Raw genomic sequence first — 23,149 nt, forward strand, 5'->3', positions numbered from 1 at the left:
TTTCGAAACTGACCTAGATATTATCAAGATGAATATTCAGACCAACTTTCATACAGATCCCATGGAAAATATGGCCTCTAGAGAGGTCACAAGGTTTTTCTATTATTTGACCTATTGACCTAGTTTTTGAAGGCACGTGACCCACTTTCAAACTTGACTTAGATATCATCAAGGTGAACATTCTGACCAATTTTCATGAAGATTTCATGAAACATATGGCCTCTAGAGAGGTCACAAGGTTTTTCTATTTTTCGACCTACTGACCTAGTTTTGGACCGCACGTGACCCAGTTTCGAACTTGAACTAGATATCATCAAGGTGAACGTTCTGACCAATTTTCATGAAGATCTTGTGAAATATATGGCCTCTAGAAAGGTCACAAGGTTTTCCTATTTTTAGACCTACTGACCTAGTTTTTGACCGCACATGACCCTGTTTCGAAAGTGACCTAGATATCATCAAGATAAACATTCAGACCATGTTTCATACAGATCCCAAGAAAAATATGGCCTTTAGAGAGGTCATAAGGTTTTTCTATTATTTGACCTACTGACCTAGTTTTTGATGGCACGTGACCCAGTTTCGAACTTGACCTAGATATCATCAAGATGAACGTTCTGACCAATTTTCATGAAGATTTCATGAAATATATGGCCTCTAGAGAGGTCACAAGGTTTTTCTATTTTAAGACCTACTGACCTAGTTTTTGACCGCACGTGACCCAGTTTTGAACTTGACCTAGATATCATCAATGTGAACGTTCTGACCAATTATCATGAAGATCTTGTGGAATATATGGCTTCTAGAGAGGTCACAAGGTTTTTCTATTTTCAGACCTACTGACCTAGTTTTTGACCGCACATGACCCTGTTTCGAACTTGACCTAGATATCATCAAGATAAACATTCAGACCAATTTTCATACAGATCCCAAGAAAAATATGGCCTTTAGAGAGGTCACAAGGTTTTTCTATTATTTGACCTATTGACCTAGTTTTAGATGGCACGTGACCCAGTTTCGAACTTGACCTAAATATCATCAAGGTGAACGTTCTGACCAATTTTCATGAAGATCTTGTGAAATATATGGCCTCTAGAGAGGTCACAAGGTTTTTCTATTTTTAGACCTACTGACCTAGTTTTTGACGGCACGTAACCCAGTTTCGAACATGACCTAGAATTTACCAGGATGAACATTCTGACCCATTTTCATAAAGATCCCATGAAAAATGTGACCTCTAGAGATGTCACAAGGAAAAGTTTACGCACGGACGCACGACGGACGACGGACACTGCGCGATCACAAAAGCTCACCTTGTCACTTCGTGACAGGTGAGCTAAAAATAGCAAATTAAATGTTGGCCCTTAAAGGGGTGATAACCCTGGGAACCTATGATGGGATCTGGCAAATTTTCGAAAAGAACCGAGATATTATGCCAATACAAGTTGTGTGCAAGTTGGTTAAAATTGACTGCAAAATGTGGTCTCTAACGTGTTCACAAAAAATAGAGAACGTACGACTGATGACAGATGGATTGATGACCTACAACAGACAAAATGCAATCACAAAAGCTCACCCTGTCACTATGTGATAGGTGAGCTAAACAACAGACAGCACATAAGAAATGTTTCAGAGAAAAAGGCAAGTATTCCTAGAAAGTCATACCGGTTTCCTCATAAACACATGATCACTGACACGAGTGTTCCTCAAATAGAGAAATAGCATCAGACATTCAACTACCTTTAATCTATTTTACGACCTGTCTACACTACTAAATTTATTATGTTGCAACAGTTTCTGTTGCAGTAAGATAAATATTTCTAAAAGATATTAAGAAAATTCCGCATCTGAATGTTGATAAACAAAGGACCTGATTTCAATCATACAACAGTAATTATTACATACTCGTTTCTATTCCCTGTTAAGTTACATTGGTACCGGAAGTATCAATATTTTTCCATACACTGACGCCTGAATTTCATATCGGGTGTGTGAGGTAATTCAGTGTGTGTTGTTGCACTATTTTTTCTATTTAGTTCAGTATTGTCAATTCTATTCAGACTATTGCACATATTTATGATATTTACATAATATGTATACGTGTAGATGCGTATGTAATAATAGGTTATTATCTTTGCATCGGGAAATATGCACTCGTTTTTCAGCGGAAGAATATTGTGCTCCTAAAGTCGTGCAATATTCCACCGAAGAACACGTGCATATTTCCCGATGCAAAGCTAATAACCTATAAATATAGAATCAGTCTCCAAATACATCCTTGCCATCGGTGAATTTCACAAGTTCTTTGTGCTCTGAAACAGCCAATCAGAGGCTGGCATTTGGGGAAGGTGTCTCTAAGATTGTAAGGTTGAATCATAGAATGTTTACCTTAGTTCTCTGTTCTGTGATCCTTGTGGCACTTAGGTTCCAGCGAATTCTGGTACACATCATGTTACAAATATTAAGAAGCTGGTCCAGAAGCAATCTAAATAATAAGATATTTATCATTTATACGTTGTTTTATGAACTTGAATGCAACAAAGTACTAAATAATTGACATACTGTTTTATGAACTAGAAAGCTGCAAAATACTCTACAAAGCTATAGTTTGCCTGTGTTTGGGTTTAGTATTTTTTTCAACAATCCTTCAGTCTTATAAATGATGATGTCTACTTGTAGCTATGTGCACATATTTTGATCTTACATGAAAAACAAAAACTAGATGCCCATACGCATCATGTCCAGCCTACCCTTTGACCTTAAAATGTGACCTTGACCTTTGAGATAGGAACCTCTGGTTCGCATATGACACTCCATCTCACTGAGTTAAACATTCATGCCAATTATAAACAAGATTCCTCAATGCATGTCGAAGTTATGGGCCAGACAAGATCCGACATGACATTTAACCTCCAATTGTAATCTTGACCTTTGAGACAGGAACCCGAGTTTGCACATGACACTCCGTCTCAATGAGGTTAACATTGATGCCAAATATAAACAAGATTGCTCTATGCATGTCAAGTTTATGGTCCAGAAAAACAAATAAGGTTGGACGGTCGCACACATGATGCAAGCACACATCGAACAGCCATTTATAGGAATATGCCTTCGCTTCAGCAAGTGGGCTCCACAAAAATAACATTATTCATATTCTGACTAATTTTACCCATTTATCGATTCTTTAAGTGAAAAATATATTAAAACTGTTCTCTGTGAACACACAGTATATTACACACTCAGTTTAATATTTCAATAACTCAGTAAAAAACATTCATAACACAACATAATCTGTCTTTCTTCCGATGAACTATTCTAGAATTAATGCAATTTTTGTGCTGACCATTCTGTCAAAATACCATCATTTTACTTAGGTGACAAATAATAAATGTAAATATATCTTACTTCAATTGTTATTTTTTTCCTACTTAAAATCAAATCTTTACAAAGCTTTCATCAACAAGGAATAACTAGAACTGCACAGGAGTGACTCATACCCCCACCATACGGTCTTGTCACAGAAGAATGGCAACCATAAGTAATCTTAAAAATACTTAGAATAATATAAAAATGTCAAAAAAGCTTAATACTTAAAAAGAAGTTCACTCGTCTTTGGAGTACTTCATCCTGGGCTTCCACATATAAGTAATACTAGTATAATTATGTGCCCTGGATGAGGGATGAGGTAAATATAAAAAATCTCTAATATTAGAGATACACTAAATGTGAATACAAAAAATGTGTCTTACCGACACTGATAATAAAAAAGTTAGAAAAATACCAAAAATATTGAAAATCTAAAGGATTTCTAAAAATAGACTAATTCCTGGAATTTAAGGGGAAGAAACTCAGTACAAAAGTTAAAAAAAAGGTTACTTCCCTTTGGCTCTAAGCCAATCAGAATAAGATATAGTGAAAATACATCAACATTAACCTTAAATTCTAAGTAAAAGGGGACATAATTCAAGAAAAATTGGTGTCAGAGTTATGCACCTTGTGTCACATGATGTGGGTGATGAGGTGGAACATCTGTTTTAAGTTTAAATCAAATCCATTTAGTAGTAACTGAGATATAGCGAAAATACATCAAAATCAACCTTAAATTTAAAGTAAAAAAGGGGACATAATTCATAAACAAGAGGACCATGATGGTCCTGAATCACTCACCTCTTCCCACATGATCCAGTTTTGAGTATGACGTCGTTTTTTCTATTATTTGACATAGTGACCTAGTTTTTGAGCTCATGTGACCCAGTTTTGAACTTGACCTAGATATTATAAAGATAAAAATTCTGACCAATTTTCATGAAGATCCATTGAAAAATATGGTCTCTAGAGAGGTCACAAGGTTTTTCTATTATTTGACCTATTGACCTAGTTTTTTAAGGCACGTGACCCAGTTTCAAACTTGACCTAGATATCATCAAGGTGAACATTCTGACCAATTTTCATGAAGATCCATTCAAGGGTATGGCCTCTAGAGAGGTCACAAGGTTTTTCTATTTCAAGACCTACTGACCTAGTTTTTGATCGCAGTTGACCCAGTTTCAAACTTGACCTATATATCATCAAGATAAACATTCAGACCAACTTTCATACAGATCCCATGAAAAATATGGCCTTTAGAGAGGTCACAACGTTTTTTCATTATTTGACCTACTGACCTACTTTTTGAAGGCACGTGACCCACTTTCGAACTTGACTTAGATATCATCAAGGTGAACATTCTGACCAATTTTTATGAATATCCATTGAAAAGTATGGCCTCTAGAGAGGTCACAAGGTTTTTCTATTTTTAGACCTACTGACCTAGTTTTTGATGGCACGTGACCCAGTTTCGAACTTGACCTAGATATCATCAAGATGAACAATCTGACCAACTTTCATAAAGATCCCATAAAAAATGTGACCTCTAGAGTGGTCACAAGCAAAAGTTTACGGACGGACGCACGGACGGACGGACGGACGACGGACGACGGACACCGCGCGATCACAAAAGCTCACCTTGTCACTTTGTGACAGGTGAGCTAAAAATTGATGTCAGAATTAAGCAACTTATGTCACATGATGTGGGTGATGAGGTGGAACAACTATTTTAAGTTTGAATCAAATCCATTTAGTAATAACTGAGATACAGTGAAAATACAACAAAATAAACCTTAAATTCTAAGTAAATGGGGACATAATTCATGAAAACTTGGTGTCAGAGTTATGCACATTGTGTCACATGATGTGGGTGATAAGGCGGAACATCTATTTTAAGTTTGAATCAAATCCATTTAGTAATAACTGAGATAATAGATTTCAGGACGGGACGGGACGCGACAAAACTGACTCCTATATACCCCTCTCCAAACATGTTTGGTGGGGGTATAATAAAGTCTTAAATCAGCTGTTTCAAAGAGGTATTTGGATTACAAGGACTTGATATATTCAAAGGTTATACTGCCTATATTTAAACTACATAATGTCTTAAAAAAGCTCACAAATTATGGCTTAATAAGGCTTGTATGAAAGGTATGAAAGGACAATAAAATTATACCTCTTCCTTCTTACAGTGAAACATTCCACCAGACCATGGTCTACAACCAGACTGAACATAATTTCCCTGAAATATACACAGGTGCTTGTAAAGGTCCTTTATAAGTTTTTGCAGCTTTATTATATAAATATAGATAAAAAGAACTAGATGTTTGTCCATAAAACACTGGTGCCCCCACTCCTGTCACTGTGTTCATATCAGTGACTAAGTCAAGGGCAATAACTGTAGTTTAACTGTGTGAAATCATAATTATAATACCAGGTGCACAACTTCAAACACATAGTAACACTCCTGTGAGGTTTGATGACTCTTTGTGAAATACTTTCTAAGATAATTATTATGCATGAAACAAATCTGGACAGACAGATAAAGACAAATTTGTTTGGGGAGAAGGGCACAAATAATACCACAGACATTGTACATACAGGATATCTGAATATTGTGGAATCCTACAAACTGTTATGTCACTTATTTTCATGATGCTCATAGTTCACTATACATGTATTTAGAACTGGAAAGGGATAGATACAAGAGTTTATATAAAATAATACCCCACCAATGTAAGCTCACTTGTTTGACAAAATACCCAATTGTTAAGCCCTTAACATACAGAAAGGGTGATCAGTAGATAATATACTCAATAACTCTAAAGCTAGCCCAAAATGTGTATATCTTTCAAGGACACAATTATGGCACAAGCTGCCAGATAAAAACCCATATCATACATCTGTTTTATGCCGGATCTTGAAAGAAAAGCATCCATACCCTCTTTAGAATAATACAAAAAGCACAATGATAGAACACTTACTGGGTCAAAGGAAATGCCTCATCCATCCTTTATCATTTATTGTTTAAACAGAGAACATCATGAACAAGAGCTGTCGGATGACAGCGCGCTTGACTATCTAAAGAATTGATGGAAGAATGGGGTCAAAATATTACCACAGATTTTCAGAAAACAAGATCTGTCACTAATGGTGACAAATGCCCCCGCAGCGCCTTGAGCTTTGACCTGGTGACCTTGACCTTTGACCTGGTGACCCCAAAGTCAATAGGGGTCGTGTACTCAATAAGTACTATTAACACGTGAAGTCTGAAGGTCCTGAGAGCAGTGGTTTGCGAGTAATGTGCCTTCATGCAAAAAGTTAACATTATGACGAACTAACGAACAAACTAATAAACGGACGGACAGTTGAAAACTAATATGCCTCCCTTCAGAGGCATGAAAAAAGATAAGACAAACAATGTACCTACAAATTTTGTAGATTTGGATAAGTATTGCACTAAATGACAATGTGTAACCATAATGGTAATGAAGTGTTCAAAGTTTCAAAGTCATATGTCAAACAGTTTAGACAAAATACAGAATGGTATGAGAAACTAAACAAATTTCCGTCAAAAAAGGGCTCAACTGAGTTAAAGTCCTTGGCCTAGTTATGAAGTCTTTTCTACATAATGTAAACTGTGATGGTAAACAAGTCGTCAAAGTTTGAAAGCCTCATGACAAACAGGTTAGGCAAATAATGGACTTGTATAAAAATATTAACTGATTCCGAGTCCAACAAGAGCACCGCCTTGCGGGTGCTGATGCTCATCTGATTTTTTTTTATAATAGAAAAATTGTCCTACCCATGATTTTCTAAGTCCAAAAAGGGCCATAATTCTTGCACAAAGCAGGATGGAGTTACGTTTCTTGATGTACATAGTCAGCTTATGATGGTGAACAACTGTTGCAAGTTTCAAAGCAATAGCTTGAATAGTTTAGGAGAAAAGCTGACCTAAACATAAAACTTAACCAATAAATCTGATATTTTCTAAGTCCAAAAGGGGCCATAAGTCTTGCAAAATGCAGGACAGAGTTATGTTTCTTGCTGTACATGGTCAGCTTACGATGATGAACAAGTGTTGCAAGTTTTAAAGCAAAAGCTTTGATAGTTTAGGAGAAAAGCCGACTTAAACATATTACTCAACCAAGAAAACTGATTTTCTAAGTTCAAAAGGGGCAATAATTCTTGAAAAAAAGCAGGATGGAGTTATGTTTCTTGATGTACAGGGTCAGCTTATGATGGTGAACAAGTGTTGCAAGTTTCAAAGCAATAGCTTTGATAGTTTAAGAGAAAAGGTTGACCTAAACATAAAACTTAACCAAGAAATCTGATATTTTCTAAGTCCAAAAGGGGCCATAAATCTTGCAAAATGCAGGATGGAGTTATGTTTCTTGCTGTACAGGGTCAGCTTATGATGGTGAACAAGTGTTGCAAGTTTCAAAGCAATAGCTTTGATAGTTTAGGAGAAAAGCTGACCTAAACATAAAACTTAACCAAGAAAACTGATTTTCTAAGTCCAAAAGGGGCAATAATTCTTGAAAAAAGCAGGATGGAGTTATGTTTCTTGATGTACAGACTGTACAGGGTCAGCTTATGATGAAAAATTGTCCTACCCATGATTTTCTAAGTCCAAAAAGGTCCATAATTCTTGCAAAAGGCAGGATGGAGTTATGTTTCTTGATGTACATAGTCAGCTTATGATGGTGAACAAGTGTTGCAAGTTTCAAAGCAATAGCTTTGATAGTTTAGGAGAAAAGTTGACCTAAAACTTAACCAAAAAATCTGATATTTTCTAAGTACAAAAGGGGCCATAAATCTTGCAAAAAGCAGGACAGAGTTATGTTTCTTGCTGTACAGGGTCAGCTTATGATGATGAACAAGTATTCCATGTTTCAAAGCAATAGCTTTAGTTTAGGAGAAAAGCTGACCTAAACATAAAACTTAACCAGGCAACGCCAACGCCGATCAAGTGATGACAATAACTCATCATCTTTTTTCAAAAAATTAGATGAGCTAAAAAGGGACACAATTCAGCCAAAATAGTCGACAGAGTTATGTACTCTTACAGATGGAAATCATGATGATAAGCGAGTGTTTATAGTTTCAAAGCCACATGTCAAACTGTTATGACAAAACATTGACCTGTATGAAAACTGAACCAATTTTCAAGTCCAAAAAGGGCTATAATTCAGCCAAAATACTTGACAGAGTTATGTACTCTTGTCTACAGATAGAGACATTATACTGAACAAGTGGTAAAAGTTTCATAGTCGTATGTTAAACACTTTACACAAAGTATGAACTGGTAATAAAAACTTAACCAAGATCTCTAGGTCATAATTCAACCAAAATCCTTGATGCAGTCATGTACTATTGCCTTTACCTGGACATGGTGATGGCAAGCAAGTCTTTAAAGTTTCAAAGCCACAAGTCAAATAATTTTGACAAAACGCCGATTTGTACAAAAAACAGAACCAACTTCAAAGTCCAAAAAGGGCCATAATTCAGCCAAAATACTTGACAGAGTTATGTACTCTTGTCTACAGATAGAGACATTATACTGAACAAGTGGTAAAAGTTTCAAAGCCTTATGTCAAACACTTTACACAAAACATGAACTGGTATGAAAAACTTAACCAAGATTTCAAGTCAAAAGGGCCATAATTCAGCCGAAATCCTTGATGGAGTTATGTTCTCTTGCCTATAACTGGACATAGTGATGGTAAACAAGTGTTGAAAGATTCAAAGCTTTATCTCAAAAGACTTTGTCAAAATGTGGACAGGTACAAAAAACTTAACCAAAGTGTGATGCCGAAGCCGACGCCACGGTGATTAGAGGATAGCTTGATGAAAAATCTTTCCACCAGAACATGAAGACAAGATGTGTGTGTCCTCTTTGGAGTGCAGCTGCTATTGCTATGAAGTTTTAATAAATTCCAACAAGAGGTTCCTGAGCAATACTCTATAAAAAGGTATCATAGAACACTATCGTTGAATAATCAAATGGCAATTTCTCAGTGAAAAATCAACATAGCAGAACAAGAATATGATATGCTAATCTCCTCTTGAGAGTAAAGCTTTCTATAAATTCTAATTCTAACTAATTGTTACTTAGACATATTCCAGACAAGAATTACCAGACAGCCAGACACAGACTCACGGAAGAAGTGGCAACTATGCTTCCCCTTCAAGAAGTACAAAACTATTAAAGCATAAACAACATGGAACTTTTAAATTCTTTTACAGCTGTTTACTCCCTCCAATCCCAAGTATACTATACGTCACCAGACAGCTGAGTCTTATTATTTTGAATCTAGACTTCATACTCTGTGTACTGCCTCCTTAGAGAGAGCTTAACAATTTTAACTAATATATAATGAAGGAACAAACTGAGTGCCAGAAACTAAAGCATTACACTTAATGACTAAATAGAGGCTTAAAACTGTGTTTTTGCCATCAAAGTTTCACAGTATCTGAGTTCCCAACAGTGTAAGTTTTACTGCTGGTACAAAATGAAATGGTTTCTACAATAAATTCACTGCAAGATATCAAGATTACCACTTAGTGAGTTCTTTCAGCGTTCAAAAAACTTTGCGTTTTGGTTCCAAAAATTAAGGCATAATTTTCTGCGTTTTTTATTTTTGTGTTTTCACATAAAAGGAAGAGAATTTTTTGCGTTTTCAATGCCAAGGAGGATGAATTGTTGTGAGAATGACTAATTGGTGAAAAACATTGAACTAAATTACCCGTAACTGCTATAAAGTAAACATGCTTTTAATGAAACATTGTAAGATATGCATTGCACTGAGAGCTGTCTAGCTGAAATTGTCTCGTGGATGCATTGCAACATGCTGAAGTTCAATGCTGATAAAACAGAGGTAATGCTATTCATATCAAAGAGTAACTCCAAGCACAATCCACAAAATGTGTTAGGAATCTTGATGCAGTATTTGACAACAGTATGGATATGGAATAACAAGTCAATTCTGTGTGCTGGGCTGGATATTCACAACTCCGCAGAACAGGTCATGGTATCTTACCAGTGATGCCACAAAGACACCTATCAACAGTCCCGTTACTTCACGGTTAGACTACTGTAATGCCTTGTTAAGTAGTATTCTAAATAGCACTAAACAAGTTGCAACATGTCAAGAACACGGCAGCTCGCGTCATCACTAAGATGCCCCGTCGCAATCATATTACACTGGTTCTGAAGGAGCCAGTAATACAGGGTGCAGTACAAGGTTTTGACCCACACCTTTAGGCAGGGTTCCTACTGTCGGTCGGCAAAGGCGCCAAATGAGACAAAATATAAATTATGGCGCTAAAACTGTTCAATTTGCGAATTTCATTGGTGCAAACACAATAACCGTCGATCTGATCTTCTGATCATTCTCAAGGAAGTAGTAATGGATAATCAAAGCAATACATGAAGACAATACACCGATGTGTCAATATCGATTTACACCTCGGGGTATAATTTTAAACTTCGCCGAGTCACGAGAGTATTCCTCCATGCAAAAATGGTTATCAGTCAATCTGATTCACCTTTAGCCCTGCCTTCTTCTACGAAAGCAAATGAAATGAAATATTAGCTGCATGCTTCGTCTGAAGCCCTATCCATTTTCTTGATACTAAAAACGTGAGCTAAATATTAATGACGAGGTGAATCGATAAATTTTAATGACAACCCGATTCGCAAAAGTAATCAAGATCGAAAATATGCGAGAAATAATGACACGTCAAATCGCTATCATAAAATACATATTATGCAATCATAAAAATATTGATATTAGATAAAATTTGTGCAAGCATAAAATATCAATGTTAAATGAATTTACCCATTCGGAAAATTCAATTGCGGTGGTCATAAAATTTCATTCGAAGACTTTTGAGACACAAATGAACTAAAGCAGTTCTTTTGGTTCTTTCATGTGCCCAACGTAAAGCATTGGTACACGGGGTAAATATTGCAAAGCTCAACCACTTAGCTTCAAAAGAGCTTCATTTAGATGGTATTTTCACTATAAATAATTATGTATGGAACAAAATAGAAATTCAGATCTGTCTGTCTGTGTTTAAGTTTAATAATGGTCCATTCGCTCTTTTGGACACAATGAAGCATAGAAATGCCACGTAGAGTATAGAACGCAGACATGCCCCTTATAATGTCCTTAAAGCGTGATTTTTGGGGTATTGATTACCTTGACCTTGATCTTGGAGCTAGTGGTCTGGATCTTGCGCATGATACATCATCTCATTATGGTGAACATTTGTGCCAAGTTATTTTAAAATCCCTTTATGGATGGAAGAGTTACAGCCCAGACAGGAACTTACCGGATGCACGGACTCACACATTCACGGACGGATGACGGACAGTGCGATTTTAACATGCACACCTTTGGCGGCATAAAAAGTGCAGATTTTTGCAGTTTAAATTTTTGATGGGTAAATATTCTGCTGGAAATATTTTTGCAATTATACCGAGAGACTGCAGAAACATAGAATTATCACCCCCTAGAAATAACTCGCTGTACGGTATTTTAAATGTATGCAATATTCAACAAAGTTTTAAAATAAAGAACTTGTACTCACAAAGCGATACAAATACTTTTCTCTTCAAATTCTTCTGATGCTCCACCATCAGTCCATTCTCCTGATTGTGTCATATACATTATAAGACCCTGTGGTTATAGACAGATCATATAAATAAAATTTCTAATAGGTAAATTACCCAAAGTTATTTTGTTTTTCTTGAACCACACATTGAACCTCACATTCTCATATTCGATTTTTTGCAAAAGCAAACAAAACCTGCAAAATTTCCATAATTTGAAATAAGACAACAAGAGCACCGCAATGCGGAGCAATATACACTCTAAGGTATGACCTTTGACCTCTTAAGTGTGACCTTGAAGTGAGCCATCCAAAACATGCACTCTGCATGTCTTCTCGATGTGATGAACATTTGAAGCAAGCCATCCAAAACATGTGCTCTGCACGTCGACTCAATGTGGTGACCATTTGTCTCAAGTTCTTCGAAACATATATAGCCCAAAAACACAACACTTTCCACACCACCTTGTATCCCTCTGTTGCCTTATGTATCCCTTGTATCCCTGTATGACTGACCAATTTGGTGAAATATTAAAAAGTATGCATGTAACCCCCTTGTATCCCTCTGTTGCCTTATGTATCCCTTGTATCCCTGTATGACTGACCAATTTGCTAAAATATTTTAAACAAGAGGGCCATGAAGGCCCTGTATCGCTCACCTGACATATTGACCTAAAGATCATCAAGATTAACATTCTGACCAAGTTTCATCAAGATATGTTCATAAATGTGGCCTCTACAGTGTTAACTAGCTTTTCTTTTGATTTGACCCCGTGACCTAGTTTTTGACCCACATGACCCAGATTCGAACTTGACCTAAAGATCATCAAGTTTAACATTCTTAGTTTCATGAAGTTACAGTCATAGATGTGGCCTCTAGAGTGTTAACAAGCTTTTCCTTTGATTTGCCCCCATGACCTAATTCTTGACCCAACATGACCCAGATTCAAACTTGACCTAAAGATCATCAAGTTTAATATTCTGACTAAGTTTCATGAAGATATAGTCATAAATGTGGCCTCTACAATGTTAACAAGCTTTTCCTTTGATTTAACCTAGTGACCTAGTTTTTGACCGAAGCTGACCCAGGTTTAAACTTGACCTAAAGAGCATCAAGATAAACATTCTGACCAAGTTTCTTTAAGATATGGTCATAAATGTGGCCTCTACAGTGTTAACTAGCTTTTCCTTTGATTTGACCAGATGACCTAGTTTTTAATCCTACATGACCCAGATTCAAACTGGACCTTAAGATCATCAATATTAACATTCTGACCAAGTTTCATGAAGATATAGTCATAAATGCGGCCTCTACAGTGTTAACAAGCTTTTCCTTTGATTTGACCTGGTGACCTAGTTTTTGACCCCAGATGACCCAATATCGAACTCATCCAAGATTTTATGGAGGGTAACATTCTGACCAAGTTTCATTAAGATTGGGCCAAAAATGTGACCTCTAGAGTGTTAACAAGCTTTTCCTTTGATTTGACCTGGTGACCTAGTTTTTGACCCCAGATGACCGAATATCGAACTCGTCCAAGACTTTATGGAGGGTAACATTCTGGCCAAGTTTCATTAAGATTGGGTCAAAATTGTGACCTCTAGAGTGTTAACAAGCTTTTCCCTTGATTTGACCTGGTGACCTAGTTTTTGAACCCAGATGACCGAATATCGAACTCATCCAAGATTTTATGGAGGGTCACATTCTGACCAAGTTTCATTAAGATTGGGCCAAAAATGTGACCTCTAGAGTGTTAACAGTCAAATTGTTGACGACGGACGGACGGACGGACGACGGACGACGACGGACGCCGGACACAGGGTGATCACTAAAGCTCACCTTTGAGCACTTCGTGCTCAGGTGAGCTAAAAATCTAGTGGTAATAATTGATCTTGTATCCCACTATTGCCTGACAAAACCATTGCATCCCTTTTGCCTAAATATAAAGTATCGTATATAATTTTGTATCCTGTATCCCAAGGCTACATTTAACACACTATATGGAAAGTTTTGTGTTTTTAGGACATATCTGCTTCGAAATCCTTCAAGGGGTTCAAGAGCTACAGAATGAACACGAAATTGCTAACAGATAAACTGATGTATAGACATCAGCATTACCACATAATACGTCCCTTTGGGCGAAAATGTTTAAGGGAAATTACCTATATATTTTTCATACAAGATAAACTTCAGAAGCTCACTTGCGTAAGTAGATAACTCTTCTTAATGCCGGAGTTCAATGATTTAAGATTAGTACTATGACATTATTGATATGCATTAAGAGAACTTTTTGTATTTCGTGCTGTGTTACTCCCAGTGACAAAGAATGATACCAACATTGTATGACACCCTGAAAATGCTTGCTAGAATTATAGATTTCACAACAGGGCTGACAACTTCATGCTGATGATGTTGACCTGAGTTTCATTTTTAATAGGATGGAAACTGCAGTCGAGTGTAAATATCATGTTCAAATGACGTAATGTTAATACATCTAAGTCTAAAATAGGGACATAACTCCATAAATAGTAACAGCACACAAAAATCTTTATAAAAAAGACATTTTCACAAAAAAACAGTCTAACACCTCTTTGTCTTTACGTTTTTTCTGTTTACAAAACAAACATTACTTTAGCACTATAGAGCAAAACCGGGTAGGATTCATCACTTGAATTTCTATTTTTATTAAGAAACTGAATAAGGCTAGAATATGATATTATATAAATATCATATGGCAGCGTGTGTGACATTGATACTGTCAACCCGAGGGCAGAATGTCACCCGAGGCGAAAGCCGAATGGCAACGTTCTGTTTCGAGGGTTGACAATATCAATGTCACACACACTGCCATATGATATTTATTTTATTATACCGAACAAAATTTAGTACATAAAAATCTCTAAATATGTTTAATTCATTTAATTGAACAGTTTCATCTTTAGCATGGTAATCGCTTGTGTACACATTGAATAGTGACGTCACTACTATTTATATACAAGGGAGGCAATCATTTGGATAAAAAAATGAAGCAGTTAATTGCCCTTATATGACATTCAAATTATCAGGCTGGTCACATGACCTGACAGTCACTTTCGCTTGGTCATGTGTCAAAAACATTGAAAATGCTTTTGATAGTCAAAATATCTCTTTCTCAGGTAATGAGATTTTATCTTTGTTGACAAAAAAGAGGTATAATAATTCAAAATGTCACCAGAATTGAATTAACTTATCCATAATTTAATCCATGACAAGAAAATGTGGCAATGATGCAGTAATATTATTTTCATATCAACCTTTGTACTGATCTGTGTAACAAAAACTTATTCAAACTTACATCTACCAAGGCAAGACCTGCAGTACTGCCAACCCTATGTTCCTTTAACCATTGGCTTATGTCTTTGATAACCGCAGACATGAGCATCCTATTGTGCTGCAGAGATTTCAGAGCTTCTACCAACTGTTCAATGCTTGCAGTCCCACTCACCTGTAAACAGATATAGCAAAGAGCTCTATAAATTCCATGAAAACTTCAAAGTTTTGCGCACTGACCTTAAACTTTAAAATGATTCTTTTCTTACTACAAAACAGAATTTAGGGTCATGCCCGAGGGAGCCAAATGTGCATCAAATGGAAGTCAGACATTTTTTAAATTACAAGACAGAATTATTGTTCTTGTCAGTAACAAAGTATTTTACCCATTTACCAACTTTATTACAATCCTAACCTATGACAATACAATGTAACATGACTGACTTTGAAATTTAGAATTCTTCGAAACTTTTTGACCAATTCTCATAAATTTCAAACTTAAACTGTTGTAAACAAAGTTTTCCGTTGATCTGACCTACTGATCTGGTTTTGACCCCACATGACCAATTTTCCAACTTGACCTTAAGATCATCAAGACAAGGCACAAAATACATGTCAGAGTTATGGAACTTGACCCAGTGAGGTTGGTAAATGATCTAGAAAAAGAATAAATAAGTTTCACATCTATATGCCTTTTAGTAATAGCTGTATGTATTTGCACACAAAACCTTAACCGTGCTATTCTATGTCCAAAAGGGGGCATATTTGGCCAAAATGCAGGTCAGAGTTATTGGAATTGATGGTTTCAACTAATTTTATAACCACGAAGACACATGTGAAGTTTCAATTCAAAATCTGCATTAGTTTTGGAGATAGAAAATTCTGGTTAAAGTTTTGCGTGCAAGTTACTATCTCCAAAACTAATGCAAATTTTGAATTGGAACTTCACATGTTTCTTCAGGGTTATAAAATTAGTTGAAACCATCAAGTCCCATAACTCTGACCTGCATTTTGGCCAAATTATCCCCCTTTTGGACATAGAAAATCCCGTTTAAGGTTTTGCATGCAAGTACAAATTATGCCCCTTTTTGGACTTAAAAAAATCTGGTTAAAGTTTTATGTGCAAGTTACTAAGTCCAAAAAGGGGCATAATTTGCCCAAAATATATGTCAGAGTTGTGGGACTTATCCCAGTGACCTTGATTATTGATCTAGAAAAAGAAAAAATAAGTTTCAAATTTATATGCCCTTTAGTAATAGCTGTATGTACTTGCACACAAAACTTTAACAAGGATTTTCTATGTCAAAAGGGGGCATAATTTGGCCAAAATGCAGGTTAGAGTTATGGGACCTGATGCTTTCAACTAGTTTTATAACCCAGAAGACACATGTAAAGTTTCAATTCAATATCTGCATTAGTTTTGGAGATAGTAACTTGCATGTAAAACTTTAACCAGGATTTTCTAAGTCAAAAATGGGGCATAATTTGCTCAAAATACATGTCAGAGTTATGCAACTTGACCCAGTGAGGTTGGTAATTGTCCTTGAAAAAGAAAAAGTAAGTTTCAAAGGTATATGCCTTGAAATGATAGCTGTATGTACTTACATGCGAAACTTTAACCAAGGTGTGACACAGACGCCGATACTGATCGATGCTGACGCCGACGCCAGGGTGAGTAGGATAGTTAGACTATTCTTTGAATAGTCGAGCTAAAAAGGGCACTGCAATGCAATGCAAATGCACAGCAATATACACGCAAAACAAAGTCATATGACCTTTGACCCCTAAGTGTGACCTTGACCTTGAAGTGAGCCATCCGAAACATGCGCTCTGCACGTCATTTCGATGAGATGAACACACGTGTCAGGTTTCTTTGAAATCCTTCAAGGGTTCAAGAGTTACAGAGCGGAAGGGAAATTGCTAACAAAAACAGACAGACATACAGACACCCTTTGGGCGTATAAAAAGGAGTCTAGATCTTATGATGATACAAGTTGTGCGCAAATTTGGTTACAATCAAATCATAAATGAAGCTGCTTTTGTGCAGACAAGGTCAAAATAGCTTATTTTGGCCTTTTCAGGGACCATAACGCTCGAACCCCTTATGGGATCTAGTCGGTTCAAGAAAGGAACCAAGATCTTATGGTGACACAAGTTTTGTGCAAGTCTGAATAAATTCAAATCATAAATGAAGCTGCTATTATGCAGACAAGGTCAAAATAGCAGACTCTGGTCCTATCAGGGGTAGGGTTGGATACCAGTTCCCGGTATATGTACTGTACCGAATAATCACTTAATCAAAGTACCGGTATATACCGTTTCGTAAAGAACCGGTTCTGATTTCGATAATTCAATAAAAGTAAATAAACAAAATAATTACCAAATCCGTGGCAAAAGAAAGCAGAAAATAAGCAAATAGTATCTGAAACACAGTAATAACGTGATCGACATTGTTTACTGTGACACCGCTCTGAGTAACCTCTGTATTAACATGGACAGCTGGCCTTGTGAATAATTTCGTATGCTAAATATTAATAACTAAGGCACCGCCTATAGCATGGGGACTTATCTTTAATATATCTACTTACGAAGAAATATTCAACACTCAAAAGAAAGTGAAACTTAGCTCAAATAAACAGTTTACTTTTAGTGTCATCATACCTCTTTCAGCGAATATCATATTTTGCAAATTGTATGAGAAGCCGTGACGGGGACGTCATTCAACGCGTTCTCGCACTGGCTTTATGATTTTTTTTTGTTTGGACTCCACACAGAAACTTAACGGCCTTTACACTTCCTTACTGTTTTAAAAGTGTTTTTTATTTTTCAGTTGCATGTACAGTTTTCATTACGAAAAAGAAGTAAAAGAATCATGTTGGCGTGGTTTACGAATTTCTGGGACTGATTCGGGGTGCTCAGATGATCATGCAGACCACCAGTCTGCGGTGTGTACATAAACCGGAACCGGAAAACATCGAAAAAATTGCCTCAGTATATGCAAACAACAAAGACGAATAACTATATATGGACGTTACCGTCTCGGGGATTTTCATCCCTGGCGCTTCTCGCCGTGGACAAATCCCCTATTATAAAAACTTCTTTTCCCGTCGTTCGAAACTACATAAATCATACTTAATTGCAAAATATACGGCACTTTTTTTCTCTTTGTCATATTCTATCAAAACAAATGAAATTTAAATAAAAAGTTACGATAGTAAGCTGTAACCTACGTAAACAAGTCATCGGTTTTCGCAAACTAATAGAAATATGTTATTGTTGGTCCTTTCAAGCGTTATCCAACCCTAATCAGGGGCCATAACTCGAGAACCCATAATGGAATCTGGCCAGTACAAGAAATTACCAAGATCTTGTGGTGATACAAGTTGTGTGCGAGTTTGGTTAAAATCAAATCAAAAATGAAGCTTCTATTGAGCAGACTAGGTCAAAATAGCTAATTCTGGCTATTTCAGGGGCCATCACTCTGGAACCAATTATGGAATCTGGCCAGTTCAAGAAAGCAGCCAAGATCTTATGGTGATACAAGTTTTGTGCAAGTTTGGTTAAAATAAAATCATAAATGAAACCACTATCTTGCAGACAAAAAATTGTTGACACATGCACGGGCGGCCCTTTAAGTGTGTGTGTTTGTTCGGGTTTTAACGTCTTTTTCAACAATTTTTCAGTCATATAAACGACGGTGTCTACTTGTAGCAGTAAGCACAATGCCAAACTTTATAGTGCTGCCTCACTGGAATATCACGCCATAGACACGTGGCATGGTACCCCACCCAGTAACATTATACTGACACCGGGCTGACCAGTCCTAGCACTATCCCCTTAATGCTGAGCGCCAAGCGAGGAAGCTGCCAGTACCATTTATTACGTCTTTTGGTATGACGCGGCCGCGGTTCGAACCCACGACCTCCCGCACTCGAAGCGGACGCTCTACTTAAAGGGTCAATAACTCTAGAACCCATGATGGGATCTGGCCAGTTTTCGAAACGAACCGAGATATCATGCCAATACAAGTTTTCTACAAGTTTGATCAAAATTGCTTGCAAAATGTGGTCTCTATCGTGTTTATAAGAAATTGTGGACGGATGACTGACGGACGAGGGGCGAAGGGCAATCACAAAAGCTCACCCTGTCACAACCTGAGAGGTTAGCTAAAAAAAAATAAGAAATTAGAATTCCAGGAATTTACGTCCCCGTCAAACAGCTATTAAGACCAAAAACGACGAAACTCTGTGCTTACAAAATTAAATGATTTCACAGTATATAGCAAAACTATAAAAGGTCCATAACTGCTGTAAAAATAGTCAAGAAAAACATTCTTCCTTTATGGTTATCTGCATATCAAGGTTGTTCATCTTTGAAAGACTGAAGCAAATCCAGTTAATGATGTGGGAGGAAGATGTCAGGAGGAAGATATCAGGACAATCTTATGAGGTCAAGGATTAAACTTATAATTGAGATATTTATTAAATCTTGCTGATATCAAACTTGGCTTATATTTTATAGAGATGCACTTTCTGATATAAATTTCTTTTGCCAGCAGTTTTATAAGCACTGGCCTCCAGATCGTATGACAATAAAAAAAGAATTTTTTCAGATATCAGGAAATTATTGATATATTTCTTAAGAAAGACAGATTACACGGTTTGGAAACACACAAGAATTAGTTGTTGTTTACAATTTTTTCCATTCAAGTCTGAAAAGAGTTTGTATTGGAGAACTGGATATTAGAACCTTTTCCTCCGTGGTGTATAGGTTAAGAACGCAGGTGATTTTTCTTTGCTAAGGGAGACCTAGTTTTGATTCCGGACTCATCATCATGTTTTCTTTTTTTATATTGGCATTTTATGATAGTTTAGAAACAGAAACATATGTTCTATTGTTCATAATATGACCAACCTTCAATTTTAAACAAAAGTCATTTTTGATGGGTATGATGTCATCTTTGGCAAAGTTTAAACAAATTTGAGAGCTGTGAAACTAGGAGGATGCTTCATAGCAAATGTTTCAAAGAAGAAGTTGTTTCAATGAACGTCTGCTAACAAATCAAAGAATCAACGTGACTGTAGCTCAGGTGCGCTTACAACCTATTATTTGTAGAAACATAACTTTCACTGTAATAACACACATATTCACTCTACAAATATGAAAACTGTAAGATATCTCTATCATACATACCCTATCAGCTGGAATGAACTTGTGTTTACATGCATCAGTACCATATAGTCCAAGAAAGTCAAACCGTCTACCCTCAAATCCTGGCATACAGTGACCTATACACCACTTCTGATCTCTGAAAATAGTAACTTCTGTACCCTTTGTTTTTAAACTTAAGATCATACAAAACAATAACACCCGGGAATGGTGGTGGGGGGGGGGGGAGTGGGTTAAACTGAGTGTATGAGGGTAGGGGCTTAATGTGGGAGAAAGGTATATCAGTGTGTTAAATGAAAAGGATGTCTTGTGTGAAGTTTCAATACTCACGACAATACAGCTTGACAGTTGCACACAAATGTTTTACCACTTTTTCTAAGTCAAAAAGATACCAAAGTTTACAACAAAACCTGCCTTAAGCTATTTAACTTGTTTATTTTATTAGGTCAGTTGATTACGAAGCATTGTATGAAGTCTCACTTCAACATCAAAAGTTGTTACTGAGAAACAGCTACATGTAACTATACTGTTAGTTGCATGCAAAACTTTTACAGAATTTTCTAAATCAAAACGGGTCACAAAAAGTAAGAAATGTGACCAAACTTAGTTAACTATTTATCTCAGAAGGGTTGATGTCTGGGAACCCTTAAAGCCCCACAAAACCCTATTTTTGCTAGTATTACCCTCTGGACAGGGCAAAATGATACCCAGGTGTTATGCCAACCTGGTTGCAAAATTCTTTGTGGCTAATAACTGCCTGAAGTATCAATTCATTACTGTATACGTGGACATATCTGCGGGTAAAAAAATAGCAAAACACAAATATTTGAAAATCGCCAAAACCAACAGCTTAGTTTGTTTATTTTACTTGACTTTAATGACATGTGTCTTGGTAAACATCAAATTTACGCTGGCTGATATTTTCAATCTGTGAAATTCCAAACATTTCTATGTCACTAACTTTCCACTTATACACTATATTTTATCCAAAAAAGACTTACTCTTTATCTGTGTGACAAATAATGGTAGCAAGGTTTGTGCCAGATATATCCAGTGATTTCAACTGTGGCATCACCTTCAATGCCTCGATGAACATTTCAACCGTTTGCTCCGAGTAGGAAAACATTGATGACATGAAGTATTCCATTGGTACACTGCATGAGATATCCAAATGTCTGCACATATAAAACAAATCTCATATTGCAACTGTAAGAGTTTGCAATAAACTACAAAATGGTAAAGATTTCAAATGAATTGTTATTCATTCCATTTGGTTTCGCACTGCTTCACACCAGAGTGATTTAAGAAATTTTGACTAGAATAAAAATATTCATCTTGATTTCATAAAACATTCATTGTTTTCATACATGGTTAATCTCTAATCATTGAAGAGGTTTGTTACACACAAGTAGAAACCTTAAGAACCATGCTAGATCTTGCTTCATAAAATAGTAGTCTGCTAGAAAACAAAACTACAAAAGGGCATAAACTCTTGAGCATTTATACAGCATACAAAGAAATAAAATGTCTATTGATTATGTTATGTAAGGTAAGAATGACTTTTTTATGAAGAATAAGGCTTCGAAAGTAAAAAGCAGAACAGTATTCACTTAATTGTGATGTATCAGACTAAGTTAGTCACAAAAGGCCAAAGCTTCCTTTACCAGAGCGTCTACAATTCAAAGAGCAATCTCAAAATGTAATACTTTTAACAAGAGGGTCATGATGACCCTGGATCGCTCACCTGAGTAATATGAGCTACATGTTTCAAATGTCAAACTGATGATATTTAGAAAATTTTTGGAAGATTTTCCGATGTACAATCAAGTAGCCCCTGGGGCGGGCCAATTTTACCTCGGGGTCATGATTTGAACAAAATTTGTAGAAGTCTACTAGGCAATGTTACATATCAAATATCTAAGATTTAGGCCTTCTGGTTTGTTTTTAGCAAATTTATGAACATTTCCCTTTGTACAATCAAGTAACCCCATGAGGTGGGGTCAATTTGACCCCTGGGGTCATGATTTGAATAAATTTTGTAGAAGTCTACTAGGCAATGCTACATGTCAAATATCTAAGATCTAGGCCTTCTGGTTTATTTTTAGAAATTTTTTGAAGATTTTCCTATGTAAAATCAAGTGTCCCCTGGGGCAATGATTTGAACAAATTTTGTAGAGGTCTACTAGGCAATGCTACAAGTGAAATATCTAAGCTCTAGGCCTTTTGGTTTATTTTTTGAATTTTTTTGAAGATTTTCCTATGTAAATTCAAGTGAACCCTCGGGCGGGGTCAATTTTGACCCCGGTGGTCATGATTTGAACAAATTTTGTAGAGGTCCACTAGGCAATGCTACATGTGAAATATCTAAGCTCTAGGCCTTCTAGTTTATTTTTAGAAAATTTTGAAGATTTTTCTATGTACAATCAAGTAACCCCATGGGGCGGGGTCAATTTGACCCCGGGGGTCATGATTTGAACAAATTTTGTAGAAGTCTACTAGGCAATGCTACATGTCAAATATCTTAAGATCTAGGCCTTCTGGTTTATTTTTAGAAACATTTTGAAGATTTTCCTATGTAAAATCAAGTGACACCTGGGGCGGGGTCATGATTTGAATAAATTTTGTAGAAGTCTACTAGGCAATGCTACATGTCAAATATCTAAGATCTAGGCCTTCTGGTTTATT

The 23,149-nt window shown here is 36.4% G+C and overlaps 1 protein-coding gene across 5 annotated transcripts in view; it reads right to left on the minus strand.

Moving 5' to 3' along the window:
• Positions 1-23,149, minus strand: part of LOC123564769 (protein zer-1 homolog) — a 76,770-nt gene that overhangs the window by 33,244 nt on the left and 20,377 nt on the right. For all 5 annotated transcript variants that reach the window (XM_053537415.1, XM_053537412.1, XM_053537411.1 and 2 more), the window contains 6 exons: positions 21,466-21,639; positions 20,489-20,603; positions 15,321-15,470; positions 11,965-12,053; positions 5,543-5,608; positions 2,389-2,485 (listed from right to left, as the gene is read on the minus strand). In XM_053537415.1, coding sequence (XP_053393390.1) covers positions 2,389-2,485; positions 5,543-5,608; positions 11,965-12,053; positions 15,321-15,470; positions 20,489-20,603; positions 21,466-21,639 — 691 coding nt within the window. The remainder of the gene's footprint in view (positions 1-2,388; positions 2,486-5,542; positions 5,609-11,964; positions 12,054-15,320; positions 15,471-20,488; positions 20,604-21,465; positions 21,640-23,149) is intronic.

The sequence above is a fragment of the Mercenaria mercenaria genome, chromosome 2 (genome assembly GCF_021730395.1).
Source record: "Mercenaria mercenaria strain notata chromosome 2, MADL_Memer_1, whole genome shotgun sequence".
Taxonomy (NCBI): Eukaryota; Metazoa; Mollusca; class Bivalvia; order Venerida; family Veneridae; genus Mercenaria; species Mercenaria mercenaria.